This window comes from Clarias gariepinus, chromosome 6 (genome assembly GCF_024256425.1).
Source record: "Clarias gariepinus isolate MV-2021 ecotype Netherlands chromosome 6, CGAR_prim_01v2, whole genome shotgun sequence".
In the NCBI taxonomy this organism is placed as follows: Eukaryota; Metazoa; Chordata; class Actinopteri; order Siluriformes; family Clariidae; genus Clarias; species Clarias gariepinus.
In genome coordinates, this window is record NC_071105.1 from 8,734,855 (window position 1) to 8,754,020 (window position 19,166).

General features: G+C 38.3%; 1 protein-coding gene across 4 annotated transcripts in view; it reads right to left on the minus strand.

The window, feature by feature from the left end:
- Positions 1–19,166, minus strand: part of lrp8 (low density lipoprotein receptor-related protein 8, apolipoprotein e receptor) — a 197,720-nt gene that overhangs the window by 40,160 nt on the left and 138,394 nt on the right. For all 4 annotated transcript variants that reach the window (XM_053498480.1, XM_053498479.1, XM_053498478.1 and 1 more), the window contains exons 5-9: positions 13,944–14,327; positions 11,096–11,221; positions 10,049–10,171; positions 6,214–6,333; positions 4,810–4,935 (exon numbers count right to left, since the gene is read on the minus strand). In XM_053498480.1, the coding sequence (XP_053354455.1) occupies positions 4,810–4,935; positions 6,214–6,333; positions 10,049–10,171; positions 11,096–11,221; positions 13,944–14,327 (879 nt within the window). The remainder of the gene's footprint in view (positions 1–4,809; positions 4,936–6,213; positions 6,334–10,048; positions 10,172–11,095; positions 11,222–13,943; positions 14,328–19,166) is intronic.

Consider the following 19,166-nt stretch of genomic DNA (forward strand, 5'->3'; position numbering starts at 1 on the left):
GTGTTGCCTCATGGAGGGTAATTCCTCCTGCCTTATGTGGTTTGCTCCACCCTGACCAGCATGAACGAATAAATGAATGAATGAAAATATCACGTGCTGGAAATACTTTGTAGGTTCACTTAAAGGCAGCATGTAAAATACATATTTTGTGTACATCCTTATTTAGCCTGGATATTTAAGTACCTGACCATGACACGATTGTGAGAAAGAGAGAGAAAGAGGGAGAGATAGCATAAATAAATCCAATGCCATGACAACAGGTGGTGTCCTTCCACTCACCATGAATTTTCCCACCTGCTCATTAAAAGCAATTTACAAGTTTAAGTTTAGGCTTGCAGCATGCACTAACGGCACACTTCATTCCCTTAATGAGGATGTGAAAGGCCAGGATGGCCACATGTACAGAGCTTCATGAGTCCCAGTAGACAGCATCACACACAGAGGCCCGTTCCAGCAATACTGCTGATTAAAGATGTGAGGGTCTACTCGACTGGTTTTACCCCACAGGAGAGAAAACAGCAAAAAGAAGAGACACTCAAGCACGTTATTACACCCCAAGGCTTCATTTGCAATGCTGCTTTTTTTCTCTTATCATCATCACACAACTGTAATGTGACCTATTAATGTCACTAATATTGATTTGTGATTTATTAAACTTGTAGCTTTAAAGCTTTGAATATATGAATAAATGGAAGTGTGTGTGTGTGTGTGTGTAAGAGAGAGAGAGAGAGAGAGAGAGAGAGAGAGAGAGAGAGAGAGCACAAAGCATAGAGATGAATGATCATCATGGAGCTCCCTGGGGAACACACATCTAGACTGAGGAACATCAGAAGATCCAATCCCTCTCTTTACTGCTTATCCTGGGTAGAGTCACAGGGGTCCTGAAGCCTGTATAAGGGAACTCACAATGGGGTGTTAACCCATCATTGGGCACAAGCAATCACACACTATGGGCAAATTGGAAACACCAATCAGCTAACAACACGTCATAGGACTGTGGGAGAAAACCCAACAAGCACAGGGAGAACATTTAAACTTTGCACATAAAAACCGGGGGCAAGATTCGAATGCCCAACCCTGGTTGTGAGAGCTGATCTAAATAGATTAAAACATCTGCCAGATGACTTGGTTTAAATGTAAAAACTTTACAAAAATCTTCTTCGTCTTAGGGTTGGCAGCCTCAGGAGTACATGTTTTGTGTCTTTCATACAGGTACTGTATGCATGTAGCCTTCTTTTATAATTATTTTCGATACATATTGTGACTTTAAGGTTTAGTCTGGAATCATTTTATTCTGGTCAGTATAATGGTGGATCCAAAGTCTATCACTAAGAACCGAACACAACCTTAAAAGGGACACTAGTACACCGCACAAACCCACTCACACCTAGTGTACCTACACATTTTAGTCTACCTAGTGGTACAGGATTAAACTAGGATGAAGTGGTGACACCGACAGGAGGATAAAGATTACGTATTCAGACTGCAGATCCATGTGGAGAATCTCATTCCATTTCAATTTAAATGCAATGAAACTGGAAAATATAATTCCACATACATCTTTTTTTTCTTTTTAAACCTCAACACCCCGGGTCCTGCCGATCCTTTTAAAAAAAAAACGATAGCCAAATGTAAACAAGCTTATGTAGTGCTTGCATACTGTTTCTCATAATGAACTGCTCTCTGCACTTGCTCTTGACGCCAACAGTCATACTGGTTTGCCAAAGGTCATATTTGCAGTCGCTGTTGTGTCTGTAAAATGGATTTTGAAAACGAGCCTGGGATGCCTTGTGCATCAAAGCACGGGTCTCTTATCTTTGCTTCGCCTCTGCAGAGAAAGCTTCAAAAAAGGGCACGGATGAGAGCCCTAATTCACTTTATGTTATTAAAGAGATATCTATAATGAGAAGAGGATCAAAATTATTTTATGGAGTTCCCATCCAGAGCTTAAGGATAGAAGTAGGGGGGAATAGATGGATGATTGGATGGATGGATGCACTAAATTTTTTTTTTTATTAGGGTCTAAGCATAGCTATAAGAGCTGATGTAGAGAGATTTTAACAATGAAATAGCTGTAAAATGTGTTGAGTGACAGGACGCAAGCGCGTGATTGCTTTGGTGCTGCTTTAATTTGAGGAAATCTAGGTATAATGTTCATACTCTGTAACAGCTACAATCTATCCACGATAGATGTCGGCTTTCAAGTGGTTTTATGGATTGCTGGCTAATGTTTTCTTTTTCTAAGCTGTTTGTCACATCTCCTCCACCTGGTCATCATTCACTCGAAGCAGCAAAGTCTACAAGTGACTAAAATACACTTTTTTAAACACCACGCCTGACCTAGTTTCACAATCATTCTTTTCAGATCTTGCAATAAATAAAGTAAATCATCAAGTAAATCATCTCAATTTTTTCATTTTGAATTTTCTTTATGTATTCAAGACTTGGCATGCTTCTGGTGATTTCATCTGGTGATCACTACAGACTTTTCAGAATTTCCACCAACCACTGATAAAAGTCTGATTCTGTCAACTTTTAAATTTGCTGACCATCAACGCTGTGGACACTTGGGAAACCTTTATAAGGTACTTATTTGTTGACTTTGTCTAAATACAAGATTTGTATTCATTCTGACACTCGATCTTAGTTTAACATAAGGTTTCCCTGTGTAAAAATGAGATAACAGATATCAGCTCGTCTGTCATCTTACGGAATGTGATATCTATTCAAATCATTACCAAGATTTTCATTTCTCTATTGCTTTGATTCAGCCCTAGAAATCATTGATATGATGATGTTGTTCTAGATGTATTGAAAAGATACTCACACTTTGATGCACATTACTACCATCTGGATTAAATGCATCTCAGGCTAAATCAAGTTTGTTTATATGTAGGGCTAGCTTAATTCTAAAAAAAAGTTTTCTAATCAGGGCAGATCTAATAAATTCCATTAACCATTTGGTTAAACCCGACGGTATCTGGGAGCGCTCTGATCTAACTCTTCTACAAACAGATACTGAATGCAATAGCAGCTGCATTTTTATGTGGATAATCCCTATTCAATATACAGCATACACCTGATATTCAAGATTACCAAAATAATAGCATTGTGCTTTGAGAATACGCCCAACAGGATTATTTACCACTACATAAAAAAACGAAAACAAAAGCACCATTACAAGGAGTAGAATGATAAATGAAATGTCTTCCAAGGACAGGAAGTATTCTGCATGCTGCTTAGCCTGAGGCTGAGTGGTTTCAAGCTCACCGTGGCACAATATGCATAATGACAGTGTCCCTTCAGATGTCATCCCCCACTGAGAAACAGAAAGCAGAATCTTGGGAATTTTTTCCACCATCTTTGACAGCGCAGTGAAAAATGACGACTGTAATAATCAAGGGAATATTACATTCGCAAACACCACTTAAGCCACATCGTATATACACACAGGTTTAAATAAATAAATAATAAATAATAATAAAAGCTTTTTGGTTAATAATAATATATATTACCGGTGATTTGAAAATGATCGTTTGCTTGGCTGCATGACTGCACGTGCCGTATCTTAACTACACCGGCTTATTTCTTCCTGAGAGGTAATAAAGACGTATTTGCCGGTGAGTGCAGCAATCAATGTGATTTTTAAACCATTTAAAGCAAAGCGGAACCAATTACTACATCCACTTCCTCATTATTAGTGATGCTTGCAGTTACTTCATGGGATATAAGAATGATGACTGGCTCTTCATGGATCCCCCTCCCCTCTCCTGCTTGAGCGATATAATGAACAGGTAGCTCCTAGAGCATTTGATAGACTTGGCATTTGTATATTAAAGACTGGATTAAAAACAGCAGAAACTCATTTAGCACTACGGAAATTGAACACATGCTTATTGTGCCATATCCTAAATAATAAACTACAGTATATAGAACAACATTAAAAATATTTTTCTCCATTTAAAAAATATGTACTATAAAATCATTTTTGCACTGTATTGTACCACATTGTTACCACTGGCAACTTAATTAAAACTAGATTGTAATTAAAATTGTTTAAACTAAAATTTCATTAGCACATAAAACTTGGATGCCACTGAAGATAACATTAATCATAAACATCATATGTAAGTTGTGAAGAGTGGATTATTCCATAAATCTACTTAAACACTTGAGACGTTTAAGTCAAGCCAGGACTTTTGATTAAATTTCTTGTGAATGGTAAGTTCAAGCACATACAGTGATGAGACTCTCAGCAGCAGTAAAACATTTATGCAAATAATTAAACAATTATGCAAATGATTTAAAGAAGTCTGTGTGTCTGTGGAAGATGATCCCGCGCGAGGTGGCTCGGAGCCCACTGCAGTCATCTGTGAACATTCAGCGAGTGGCACGACTGATCCTTGAAAATCGAAGGATAACTTGTTGCCAACTTGCAAAAGAGAAGCATTTGCCAGTGGAAACTGTACATACAATCATTCACCAACCCCACTTTCACATCACAGGAACTCAGCTGGGTGTTATTGCCACATTGCCCCGTACAATCCTGACCTTACTCTAAACCACTTCCACATGTTTGGTTGGTTAAAGGTGTTCCTGGGAGGCCAGAGTTTAAGATGTGGAGTGTACTGATAGAACGTTTTACCTTGATGAAACTGTACTGAGATAAGTGCATTAGTGTAGCAGCAGATTATATAGAGAAATAAATTTAAAAGAAGTTTTTACTCTCATGTTTTCTGTTATTCTGCACAAGCAAAAGTCCCGGTTTGACTTCGTATATCAAATCTGCAGTTGCTTTAAATGGCTTACCCACAGCCTTGCAGGTGTTGGAAACTGGGTCCATTTCATAGCCCTCGTAGCATTCACACTTGTAGTGACCTTTGTAGTTGATGCAAATTTGACTGCAGGCATTCGGGTTCTCGCATTCGTCTATGTCTGGAAGGGAACAAATAAGTTAAATATGAAGTTCGTATTGTCATCTTGTGGCAGTTTTTATAAACACATATACTGTACATGGCCGCTAAAGCTAGCGATTCATGCTATGCACCTGTGGTTGTAAATGTAAAACATGGAATGTTATCTTATATACAATTCTGAGAACTATATAATCTCATGATAATTCACAAAAAGTTCTAGTTTACAAACAAATATATATAAAAAAAGCATAAAGGTACATAAAAAAATTCCACATGTGTGATGGAGCATTGCATACATTTAGTTTCTTTTTTTCTTCTATTTTGTATCTAGTATTTTGTATTTGTTTTGCTACAGTATGTAACTACAAGAGTGATTTATTTGAATCAACATTTAGAAAAGACACATACAACATTTTCCGACATAATTTCTCCACTTTTCAATAAACATTGTCGATCTGTCAAGCTTTCAGATTCCCTCATTAAAAAATGTTTTGGGCTGAGCTGCAAACTATGGATGCGCCGCTATCGTCACTTCTGCATCAGAAGTTAATCTTCCTTCTCAAAGGGCTGCTTTCAGGGGACCAAACAGGTGAAAGTCCAATGGAACCAAGATCAGGACACTAGGGAGGAAGCTATAACACCTCAAAACCTCAAAATAAAATTCGCAAATTGATCGCAATGCCCTTCGATTTAATCTGAAGTTTAGGATATAGCTCTTCAATAAGCGTCTCACTGTAACGAGCACTTTCGATGTTCCAATACTGACCCCAGATAATCACAGAAGACTGTAAGAATTGATAAATTTTCCAGCTGATGGTTTACTTTTAAACCTTTACTTCCGTTTCATACTCTTGTTTTTACTCTCAGGCTCGCTGTGATAAATCCATGTCCATCCATTACCATTAATGATTCTCTTAAAAAAAAAAAAAACTCCACCTTCCTTAGATTATCTGTCCACATTTTGTTTGCAGATATCCAAACGCTTCTGTTTATGTTCTTCTGTGAGTTACAAATTAGTTAGAAATGTAGTGACAGCAGTGACGTGGATCGAGGACAGTAGCCTTAAATGGAAAGCGCTGATAAATTTTTTAATATAACCAGAATATATATATATAAATATATACAGTGTATATATATATGTATGTAATAAGAGTGAGAGACCCCACAGAGAAAAAGTAATACACTCTACTTGCCCTAAATCAACACCACTTTATCATTTATCCGAAGTAGATATATTAATTTGAATTACAAATGTGCTCTACTAGAAAGCTTCAGCTGAATTAAGAAGAGTCTTTACCTCCACAAGTCCTCTGATCCAGCAGCTTATAACCTGAGGGACAATCGCACTCGTAGCCTATCCGCTGGTCCTTGCATATGTGGGAGCAGCCGCCATTGTTAGTGGCACATTCGTTGAGGCCTATGATGAAGTAAAGACAGCAATAAAAAGGTCAGTAAATCCAGCAGGGATTGGGCGCTGAGTGAAACGTGCCACTGGCGTCCTGACAAGAACCGACAAGATCTGTTAATTCATTTTGCCTTTTCTCAGCGGACTCTCGGGCTGATGGGAAAATGATGAGCTGAGTAAAATCTCGCTCTTTGCGTGGCTATGCAAAGGCAAGAGACAGGATAATGTGCCTGATTGCAGGAAAAGTAGTGGCTGATGTCATGCAGAATACATCTGAGCAATCTTAGACGCCCATTAGGAAGCTTTTAATACTCGTGCTACGTTCACAGAACGGAGGAAGAAATATGCTATAAAGCATCTCTCTCTCACACACACACTAATTACTTTGAAACAAAAATACATTCCACTTCCAGTAGAAATGTTCTGCATGCCCATTATCATAACCAGCTCAAGACGCTTTCACAATCAGCAGAGATGTACACAGTAATTAGTGTGCCTCGCGTCAGCATACAAATGAGCATCGAAATAAATCAAGTCACAGGGTTTCGAGTGTGTACTGTTTTTTAAGGTTAATGTACTTACACGATCTGCATTTGTCCATATCTTTAAACTAAACTGGGTTTTGACCTGAACATTTTTTTTCAATATGAGCCGGATCCACTGAAAAAATCCCAGAGGTAGAAACTCTGACACATCTTCAGCCTCAGCTACATTCCCCAAGTTTATAATTGGTCTTACTTAGTTACTATTTTTATACCTACCATATTATATTCTCACATTTGCTTATAAAAAAAAAAAAGTTGGTTCCTTTACCCAAAGAAATAAACATTTAAACTACCCCAGCTCTGACCAGGAGGTATTTAAAATGATGTCCATGAATGTCTCAGCGTTAATGAACGTGGACTTTGTCCATCCCACAAGCTTCATATCTGACTCACTCATACCTGCATGAAAGTAAAAAACCTCATATTCCTATGACATTTTTATTGCTTCCCATTCCTGATGCACACTTCTCATCTCAACCAGATGTCAGGTGAAGCTTTTTGGACAGCTTTCTCCTCCAAAGGAAAAAAAAAAACAGATAGACTTATTACTGTCCTTATGAGAAAGTTGTGACTTTGATACCAATGATACTACGATATGGAGGATTCTGTAGAAGGAAAAATTCATTGTACTGCAATGTGATACAGAAATATGCAATCTTTAATGAAGCATACTAAACAAACAGTCAGTTAATTAAAAAATTCTAGTTTGAGATTTTAACTTACCACTATTGTTACTGTTCATTACATGTGAAAGTTTATACACGTTTGTAATAATAATATTTTTGAGATACCTTTTTTCAATGTGTCAGGCTTGGAAATGATCTTCACCTCAAGCTAAAACAAATCTATTTACTTCAGCCAATTTTTCATTTATCTGTAACTTACTCCATACAGTATGCAGATTCATTAAGGATGGGAATCACCAGGGATCACATGATACGATATTATCACGATACCTTTGTGGCGATTCGATTTGTTTTGTGATTCTGTAAGTATCACGATTTTATAAATATCCAAAAATTTTTCTTTACATTTTGCTACAATTCTAATAATCTGTAAAAAACATCTTTATAATTGTCAGGGTCACAGCAGACCCTTTTGAAGGCTATCCCGTGACAGATGTTCGCATCTGTAAGTCATGAGTACCACGGGGAAAACAAGTAAAATCACTTATAAAGTAACACCATACTAATGAATTTTTAATGAAACAGTATAAAAATGCAGTTTTTTAATAGCCTTGGCTGGCATAACATGTCTAACCATCACATCTAACATGCATGATGTCCAACTCTGAACCTGTAGACCAAAAAAAACAAAAAGAAAAAAAAAAAAATCAAAACTCAAAGACAAGTAACTTTACGTGGAGAAATAACAAACTGAACCTAATACTAATTAATAATAACCTCACTTTCATATAATTTTTTTATTTGTTAAATTGGTTATTTATTTGTTTTACATTTTTTCCACTGGTGAACCGCGGATGAGGGACCTCGTAGGGGATTCAGAGCTGGGTGAAATGTCACACATGATGATTAAAGAGACATGTTCATGAATATGTTGAAGGTGATGGGTATTCTTTCGTGTGATCTGGATGATCTGGATTCGCCTACCGTGCACTTGAAGCTAGCGGGGCGTGGCGGTGAAGCAGGTGCTCCATCTAATCTCATTTGTAGGGTGGAGAGAGCAGAGCGGCTGCCTCAGGGAAATTAACACCAGCTACAACAGCAGCCGCTCCCCTTTATATGTTTTGCATTAAAGATTCATAAGGAGATAAGCCACCAGAGAGAGCAAGCAAAAGAGAGAGAGAGAGAGATACAGAGAAAGAGAGAGAGAGAGAGATACAGAGAGAGAGAGAGAAAGCACTGTGTGTGCAGGAACATTTACAAACAAAAGCTGGCATTTTGGAAATGTCATATATCCTCTATTAACATCCTGCTGCAGTCAGGGAGAGACCACAGAGAGGAGATTCTTACAGGGGAAACGCTATCATGGTGAAGTCGCAGGGGCAGGTGAAGGCATGTGACTATATATATATATATATATATATATATATATATATATATATATATATATATGATGTCATCTCACTGTTAACATGCCTGCTTTGATAGATGTTATCTGCAGTATTGGGGAGCAAAGTGAACAACTTCATCATGAAACAGGAAAGAGGAAAAATGGATCATGATTCTTTATAATCTCCTTTCATTTTTTGGTTAATGTATTGATTGCCACAAACATCATATTTTAGCTTTTATAATAATGTCAAGAGTAATGAACATTTTTATGAACTGGACTAAATGATCGTTCAAGTCCAACTGGGGCTTGTGATTTCTCAGGACATTTTTCCTAAATGACTGCATGAATCCGATTGACATTAATGACAACCACTGCAGTCATTCCCGTAAACATTCAACAAGTGGAACACCTGATCTTTTGATATACTGTAACTTGTCAACACCTTAAGGAATGAATCTGTCTGTGCAACCACACAACGTGGTTCAGGAATTCAGCTGTGTCCCCGCACAGTCATGACCTTGATCTAAGCCACTCTGCATGTTTGGGGCATTAAGGAGTTCCTGGGAGGCCAGCATTTCAGACATGAAGCAAGCAGTCTGATCATGGCTCCGGCGTTCTGAAGAAACTTTCTACCTTGATGGTGTCCAGGTGCTAGTGAAATGCTGGGATAAGTGCATTAGTGTAGCAGAGGATTATATTGAGAAATGAAGGGGGTTTTTACGCTCATAATTGCGTTCTGTTATTTTGCACAACCAAAAGTCCCAGACTGATGAACTTCCCTCACATTTACTAGCTTAGACTATTTTTGTTATTGTTTGTTTAAACCTATTTCACTGGAGATTACAAGTTGAACAGATTATTAAAACTATAAACCTTTATCTGTAACTGTAACAGCATTAGGAATTTTAGGTTTTGGTTTTGGGAAATGTAAATAATAAGTTTTTTTATATTTAAACAGCAGCTCTTTTTTTCTCTGACAGCCCTAAACAAAATCAGTTTTAATAAAACACTTAATTAATGAATGGGCAAAACAAACAAACAAAATAAACAAAAAACAACAGAAACAAAACTATGCATCTTTCAAAGTTAAATCAGCGTCCACAGTCTAATGAACCTACACGCATTCATGTGTGTGAGTACATGTGAGCGTGCGATACTGTACATACCACACTGCTTTATAGGCTCATCGGACCAGTCCTTACAGTCCTTGATGTTGTCACACACCCTGCTTATGTCGATACACTCTCCGTCAGTACACACAAACTTCAGCGGCCCTTCACATTTAGTAGCTGTAAAAAAAATATATATATTTTTTTAAGTTCAGATTTCTTTCTGGGGCTGGTAACTTTAAATAACCTTCTACGCTGCAGCAAAGGTACGTTTTGGTCTTCATGAGAGACAGTTACATTATGGTGCTTGATGGGTTTTACAATGCACTTGACACAATACTGTTCTTGCAAACTATGGCAGAACAGCTGACCTTCATCTCTTAAAATAACAACTGACTGTTGTTGTTGCTGTTATTTAATTACCCAATGCTATATGTGTTGTTTCATCGTTAAAAAAAAAGAAAAAGAAAAAAATCAGCATTGTTTTAGAATGTGGAAAATAAAATCAAAATTGTGTCCAAACTTTTAACTGGTTGTGAGACAGGGCACTTGAACAAAAAAGGTTAAATATGCTCTCTTTGCTGATAATAAATAGAGATCTTTACAACACATCATGCATTTATGTATGTGTTTATTCCTCTCACACAGGCTGGTAAGCGTATCTACAGTAGGTGTGGCCGATGCATAAATCAATAATTCTTCTTTTTAATTCATCTTAAAACGTTACTCGTCTCGGGTACTCGTCTTAAACCTAATGGCTATTCTTTACAGCCAGGAGTGGGAAAACTAGATCACTTTTATAGTCTCATAAACTTTTGAGGTTATTTTTTCAATTTGAAGAATTTCTTAGATGATCAATGATTTAATTTCAAATGTAGAAATTTTTTAATGCAATCACAACTCAGGAAGATTAATTTTAACATGTAACTTGTAATTAAGCAAATTAAAAACAGACCAGAAAGTTAGTGATGTTGACTGCATCTGAGCTCTGAAACAGATTTTACACTCAACTAAATGGCTGAATACAGAAAAAAAGTGTGTAGTCGCTCTGTAGTTATCTCTGGAAACAAAGTGGGAAGAGGAGGAAAGAGGAAAAAGACACACTTTTGTTGACGCAGCCTGCTTCGTCGCTGAAGTCTGGACAATCGTGCACGTGGTTACACTGCTTGGTGCCGTGGATGCAGGAGCCGTCGCCGCACTGGAACTGATCCGGCCTGCAGGTGAGCAGAGCTAAAAGCATAAACACACACAAACACACGCTAGTTCTTAGTGACTTATCGTGTTACTCGTAATTACAGCAGAGGAAACGGTTTAGTCTTTTCTATTGCAGTCAGGTCGAACACAAAGTGCGCTGCAATTCCAAATCAATCCCTCACTCACATCCGCACTAACACCCCCAAGCCTCACGCTAACACCAATCACTTTTTGCCTTCATGCCGTCCTCTCAGAATAGGGATACACACAAAGTAGGTGCGTGCTGTGATTTTTGCTGCCTGAGCGAGATGTTGTTTTTCTCATTCATCTTTTTTAAAGCGTGTTTAATTATTCATGCTGAGTGTCTCAGCAGTGCGGGAGATAAACTGGTGATCAATTTCAGCAAAACAGAGAAAATTATTCCATGCTGGATGTAGCTCAGAGGATACACACACACACACACACACACACTCACTCACTCACTCACTCACACTCACATGCTTGTCTTACTGTACTTGTAAGGACCTTCCATTGACTTTTTATTAATCCGAGTAACACTTAAGATTCGTTCAAAATGAACGTATCGTTCAAGAACGACCTATCACTACAATAGACCCCGTATATATTAAAAGATGTGCCTTATCCTCCCTTTCTGTACTGTGTATTTATTTGTCAAGACATTTAAGCATGTTTAGCTGTCAAGGGAAAAAAAAAAAAACGACAGAAAACCCAGAAACCCTGTCAGGTCAAATCCACTCATATTGGACTTCTGGGATGACACAACTAGTGCACATAACAAATATTCATAGCTACAGTACACTCTGTACACAAGCGCGATCAGGATAAAAACTGAGAGACAATCTGGGTTCGGATGGAGCTATGATGGATTCATAATATAAACATGAAGTGGGCCCTGCGGGAAAAAAAATTTCCCATCTCGGAAAAACAAACAAACTGAATTAATGCACAGATTCACAAAATTAGCCAAAAGTGTGTCACACTTAAAAGTATCACATATTAAGGATTTTAAAATAACCCTGACTGCAAGACTGTTTACAAACTCATTTTACTCTAATTAACTGAATGTGTAGACGGGATTCAGATTAGTCGTTGTGTCTGGAAAAACATATGCAGGTGTTTTAAATTGGAAATGAAAAGCGTGAAGTAAGAGAGAAGAGACTCTCAAACTCAAGTGGTCTCCTTTGATCCCCGATACACACAGGGTTACCACACACGCACACATACACACACACAGTTACTTAGCAACAAGCAGGGCACTAGTAAACGGCATCACTCTGATTCCCTCTCTACAGCAAATGACTCGGGTTTACATGGCTCAGATGGTAAGATGCATGTCAAAGGGACAGAGTCCTGAACACATACACACATTTAATATTGTGTGAACACTGTTTATTAAGACCTAGGCTACAATGCTACTGAATCATTAATTCTGATTGGTCAGAAGATGTTTATTAATTTCTATAACTGCAGTCAATAGGTAAATAACCAAAAATACATAATTGTTGATATGCTGTGCATTTATTATTTTTTTTATCTTTTTGCAGTCTAAAGTGAAGCTGTAACTTTATACCTACCAACAAAAGAAAGTCTTCAGATGGTGGAATTATTTTTTTTTTTTTTGAGCAACTGTTACTAACATGCTACAGGCCCTGAGGTATGAAAGCAATGTCTATGCGTAGATGAATTTAGCATCCCGAGATGATTTACTGCAGACTGGAGTTCATTTCAAGGACAACATTTGGGTATGCAAATGAATACAAACCTAGGGCATGTATTAAACTGAAGTAATCAGAATTATATCTTTATATCTGTGAGAAACTTTTCAAAATCAACAGCTCACACTGTAACCATGTCATTCACACACTTCATCCTTGTGGATCAACCAAAAGACATCCACTGCATACACAAATGATCAGCTAATTAGTGCTTGCTATTTTAGGGTAGAGCAGATCCTGGAGTTTGTCAAATATTACCATAGCATTTTTACTGTACCGCTTTATTGCTTTACTGCACCACTACAGTATAACACACTATAACACAGTAGCATTCACCTTGTTCATGAACACAGAATCTTTATGGGAAGGATCTTCTGGTTTCCTTCCCTATTCACTTCCTTTAGCTCATTATTTTATTCCCCTCATTGTTTCCTTCCCTACACATTTCCTCTACTTGTTTCCTTATATCATTATTTAATTCTTTTACTGTTTCCTTTAGTACTTGTTTACTTATTGTTTTAGTTCCTTCTTACCTCGTTGTTTTAGTTCCTTCTCATACATGTACCTTTTTTTTTCACATCCTTACCCCATTTTATTTCATACTCACACTCTTACCACATTGTTTTATTTCCTACTCACACTCTTACCTCATTGTTTTATTTCCTGCTTACACTTTCATCTTATTAATATATTTGGTACTAATACGCCTACCTCATTGTTTTATTTCCTCCTCCTTCGCTTACCATTACCCCTACTATTTTTCTTCTCTGCTTATCTCCTCCCTTATTCATTTCCTTACCTCATTGTTTTTTTCGTCATTTCTTATTGTTTTTATATCTCTAAGTTCCCTTCTCTACTCCTTCCGCTCCCTTATTGCTTTCTTACCTACTATATTCCTTCCTTACTCATTTCTGCCTCCCTTCTTCACTCTCATGATTAAATCCACATTGTTTTTTTTTTTAAGTTCTTCTCCACTTGCTTTGTGTGTCACAGCCTTGACTGCTGGTTCCATCTTTACTTACGACAGTTTGTCTCATCAGACTTGTCCTTGCAGTCTGGGTCTCCGTCACATTTCCAGTTAAGATGGATACACTCTCCGCTCCCGCACGGGAACTCTTCAGCTAAGCAGGCCGTCTTCTTTGGCTGGTTCCTGCTGTTACAGCGCTCGGGCGACTCGTCTGATTTATCTCTGCAGTCGGGGTCGCCGTCGCAGCTCCACATAGCCGGGATACACTCAGAGTTGTTGCAGCGAAAATCCTGGGGGCTGCATATCCTGGTTGTTCCTGGAGTGCACTTTTCTTCATCGCTGTTATCTCCACAGTCATCGTCACCATCACAGACGAAGGTGGGGGCCACGCACAGGCTGTTCCGGCACTGGAACTCTTTTGGTGGACAAACCTTTGCATCTGTGAAGAAGGAGAAGCAAGAAATCAAATGCGCCATCCCACACACCAATGTCATACTCACTATATAGGACATTAATAAACATGCGATCAAACAAAAACCCATTAACTTTGGATAAAATGATTATCTTCTCAATGTTGTTAGTCATTTAACAGACCTGTTGCAAGTATTCCTTCCTGTTGAAGAGGATTATTAAATAACCTTTAGCTGTAAAGTTCTTAGGTTTTAATTTTCACCTCATGCAGCTCTGATAATACGTGTACATGCTGTGAGAAATTTGCAAATTTGAAAGGAGGCGATGTCTGTATCTAAATGAAGAAGCTATATTAATGTGCACAATAATAATAATTAAAAATGAAAGACTTAATGAAAATATTACATATTAAAATAGATGGATGGATTGATAGATAGATACTTTATTGATCCCAAAGGAAATTCCAGGTAGCAATAGAGACAGTAACATAAAGACTATATACAATATAGTTGGTATAAACAGGGTAATGTGAGAACTGACCAGAAGTTACTAGTGCAATGCCAAGAGCAAAAAGTACATAACATAAGTGTTGCTAAGAATATTGTCAGGCAGCAGAGATGGTGCCAGTTTTAATTAAAGAGACTGCCAGGTGCAAACAAATCCAAATCATGACACAAAGATGAGCGTCCACAAACGGGCATGGGGTACAATGTCAGGGTCATGCCTAGTGTCCACTGTACAACCCTCTGGAAGCAGTGTTATGATCTGGGATTGCTTCAGTTGGACATGTCTAGGCTCAGGAACATCATGTGGCAAAAACGAATGAATTCAGCTGACAACATGAATGTACTGAATGACCAGGTGTGTGCTGTAATCAAAGCTAAGGGTGAATGAATGGAATCTTAGCATGTGCAATTTTTATTTTTTGGCCAGGGACATGTAACAGGAACACTTAGGGTAAGAGAACAGGTACAGCTTACCTCAATGACAGTAACTCTGGAAAAGCCATAATATATTTTAATCATCACCTTCTGACCAATGGGATTGAAGCACTAAACAGTATAGCTACCATCAACATTATGTCAGCATTATGTCAGTTTGCATTTGATCCGTATTTCTGACAAAAGGAAGGACGCTGGAACATTAACCATGACGGTTTGTTTGAAAGATTTAAGCCATGTCACTCTAATCTCTAACTGCTCTACGGTATGTCGTGCCTATGACTGCAATTCTTATAAAGCACTGAAAAACTGCTTGGCCGATACCTCTAAATTTATAAAACCTTTCTATCAGATGACTCCACCGTTTACCGGACAAACTACAAAATATATATTTCACTCAGATCTCATGCCTAAGTCGTACATCACCTACAGTACCCTTTTCATCGCCTGCCAAATAACCAAGGTGAAAAAGATGGAATTACAAACCAGGCTGGGATAAAGGCTCGTAATCTTTCCTGCAAATTCAACACAAAGCTTTTGTTGGGTGAATAAGATGCTGGTGTGATATATGCTTCACCATTCCTCTGCGTGCAAGGGCACATCACACATCAAACATGGAGTGTTTTTAATAGGATTGTCAGGGAGCGTGGACACAGATTGTTTGCTCTGACCAACATTCTTTTTTTTCCCGAAAGCCAGTGGAGCGGAAGCAGACCACGGAGATGAGATAACCATTGAGAGAAACTCATGCGAGCTTCAAGTCCATCAAGGAACGTCAGTATTCAGTCAATATGATGCTATCTGCTAGAAGGGTCAGGGCTGATGTAGAGAATCAGAAGAGGAGAAAGTAACACAAAGAAAAAGAATTAAACCGTATTGATTGATTCAGGCAGGTGCTGTTTAATCCAAAGCAGCAGACAGGTAATAGATAAAGCCTCGGATTAGCAAGATCATAGTAACCTTGGACCAGACAGACATGTACAGTACATATGTGAGGTGGAACAATGGAACAATACATTTTGTTGCCAAGATGGCTTTTAATGAATAAGGGTCTCATTATACAATGCTAAGCTTTAGGCGAAAAAAAAACAACAAAAACAATCACCCAAAAGATCTGAATCTAAAACTTTTCAATGCACAAAAATACTGAAAAAAAAAGTGACAATGAGAAGATAAACAGTGCCTTCTTCCGAACTGCTCCCAAAAATTATAAGCAGGCAATTTTATCGGATGACTACCAACGTTGTGGTATTAGAGTTTCCCTTCCTTGGAACTGATAGGCCTCAAACCTGTTCCAACATGACAATGTCCATGTGTTCAAAGCAAGCTCCAAGAAGACATGGTTTGCCAAGCTTGCAGTGGAACTCGAGTTTCCTGTCCAGAGCCCTGACCTCAACTCCCACTGAACATCTCTGGGAGGTACAGTACTAGCACAGCAAGTGCACCCCAGGCGTCTTCACCTAACATCACTTCCTGACCTCACAAATCCCCACAGCTTCACTCCAAAGTCTAGTGAAAAGCCTTTGGAGATCCGCATGGAAAAGATGTTACATAAGTAAATGATTGTGATAGTAAAGGGTTACGAACGTTTGGCTGAATAATAATTATTATTATTAATAAAATAATGGAATATATAGTCACACAGTAGCTTCTTGGGCAGTAACAAAGCAAGGGTGTTCAAGTCAAACCTGGACTATTGATTGTGCAAAATAACAACACAGTTATAAGAGTAAACACTCCCTTTATTTCTCTATATAAATCACCTGCTACACTTATCCACTTACTCCAGCGTTTCACTAGTGCTTGGATTCCACCAAGGTAGAACATTTTCTTAGTACGCCGGCGCCATGACCGCATTGCCTGCTTCACGTCTGAAACTCTGGCCTCCCAGGAACTCCTTTAGTGCCACCAACATGTGTTAATGGCTTGGAGGGAGGTCAGGACTGTACAGGGATGTGGCAGTAACTCTCAACCGAGTTCCTGTAGCGTGCAAGTGGTGTTGGTAAATGGTTTCCACACATACAGTAGATGTGTCTGTTCTTCTAGTACAGTAAGTAGTCGATGTTTAAGGATCAGGTGTTCCACTTGCTAAACATTCACAGGAACGACTGCAGTGGGCTCAGAGCCACCTCAGCCAGGATCGACATTTACGGACGTGGAGGCTTCTTTATAATATTTGCACCATTAAAAGTTGTACTGTTGCTCTCATCACTGTACTGTGCTTGAAGTCCTCTGTAAATGTTAATTGGTTTTTATGCCTTCGTTCACGAGAAATTTCATCCCAAGTCCAAATTTGTCTTGAAGGCCCCTTGTAATAAAATTAATAATAATAATATTTTACTTTTAGTTTTCTTCGTATCACACCCACAGCACACAACAAAATGGAGAAGTATTTTAAGGTACAGTGGGTAATCGTACATACAACTACCCCGTGGCCCACAAGCAGCAAGTTAATCGAGCGCTCAGGAACACACAGCCACTACGCTTATATCATTATAATCACGAGCTATAGACACACTTCTCTCCAGGGGATGTGGTGTGTGTCTGTGTGTGAGATAAAGACAGGCAGACTGTAGGTATGATACAGTATAAAGGTAAAAATATCACACTGGAAGTGAGGGAGATTAACATTTTGAGTTGGCAGTGTTTTGAGAGGTCAAAGCCAGCACAAAGCCAAAGAAGGGGGGTAGAGAAAGGTTCTCTGGGTCACAGTACTCACTGTAGTGTCCAGAAAAAAACTGATGTCACGTCCCTGCGTGACTTGTCAATAGTTATACGATTCAATTTGATAATTAATTAAAATCTCACGTTTTAACAGTTTATAGTCAGAAACAAGTTCCTGCTAACACTTACTCTATAACAACCATAAACATCGTTACCACACCAGGGTCTCCCTCTTTCTCTCTCACACTGTCTCTTGCTTGTTCTCTTCTCTTCTTTCATCCAAAAAAACACAGCTTGTTATTTTACAAAGAATCAGGAAAACATAACCTTTAATGTCATTATCTTTATGGTATCTCCTGCACACTGTCTCTCACTTGAAGAACAACGTGTGACAGTAATTTGGGGCATTTTCTTCTTCATGTACACGTGTATGAGTCAGTGTGTGTACAGTACGTGTGTGTGTGTTTGTGTGATGTGCAGGGCTTCTTTTTTGTTATGCTCCAGTAAACGACTGGCTAGATATTATAAAAGGCAAGCATTCCAATTATGCGCCAATTATGGTGCATTTTAAGATTGTCCCTAAACTGCACATGCTATTTTTCATGCTGTGTGCGTTTGACTAATGCAAGGCCGACCTTTATAACGAGTGTGATACCTACATGCACTCTATTTTGGAAAATAATTTGCTCAGAGATAAAAATCATTACAAAAACACCAATTCCTTTAGAGCTGTTGGAACTTGGTTCATCTATGAATAATTTCGCATTCAGTCTAGACAAGCTAATTAAAGGTCTCTCGCCGGCTGTAAGATAATGCGTCCTGGATAACAGGGGAGCAGACAATGCTCTGACAATTACACACACGATGGTGAAGCTCTTTGGTAATTTTCTTTCAAAAGCTTGGGTGAATCGCAGGAAAATGAGATAAACATATTGAATGGGGTGTGAATCTTTTTTTTTTTCTGAATCGGGATGCCAGGTTTGTCTTCATGTTTACATTCCTAGAAAGTTTTGCACTAGAATCCAAAGGACACGTTGGCATTACTGGGGAAAAAAAAAACGCTTAGAAATTAGCTGTACAGTATCTGGATCAGATGCAGGGAAGCTTTCCAAGAGTCCAGAAAAAGAATTTGATTCAGAACTGTGTGAACTCAAGAATGGAAAAGAAAACAAAAAGTTTGCCATGGTGTGTCACCATAGAAAAGAAATCGCAGATGTCACAAAAAGCATGCTTTTTTTTTTTTTTTAGAATTTCGATCAGAA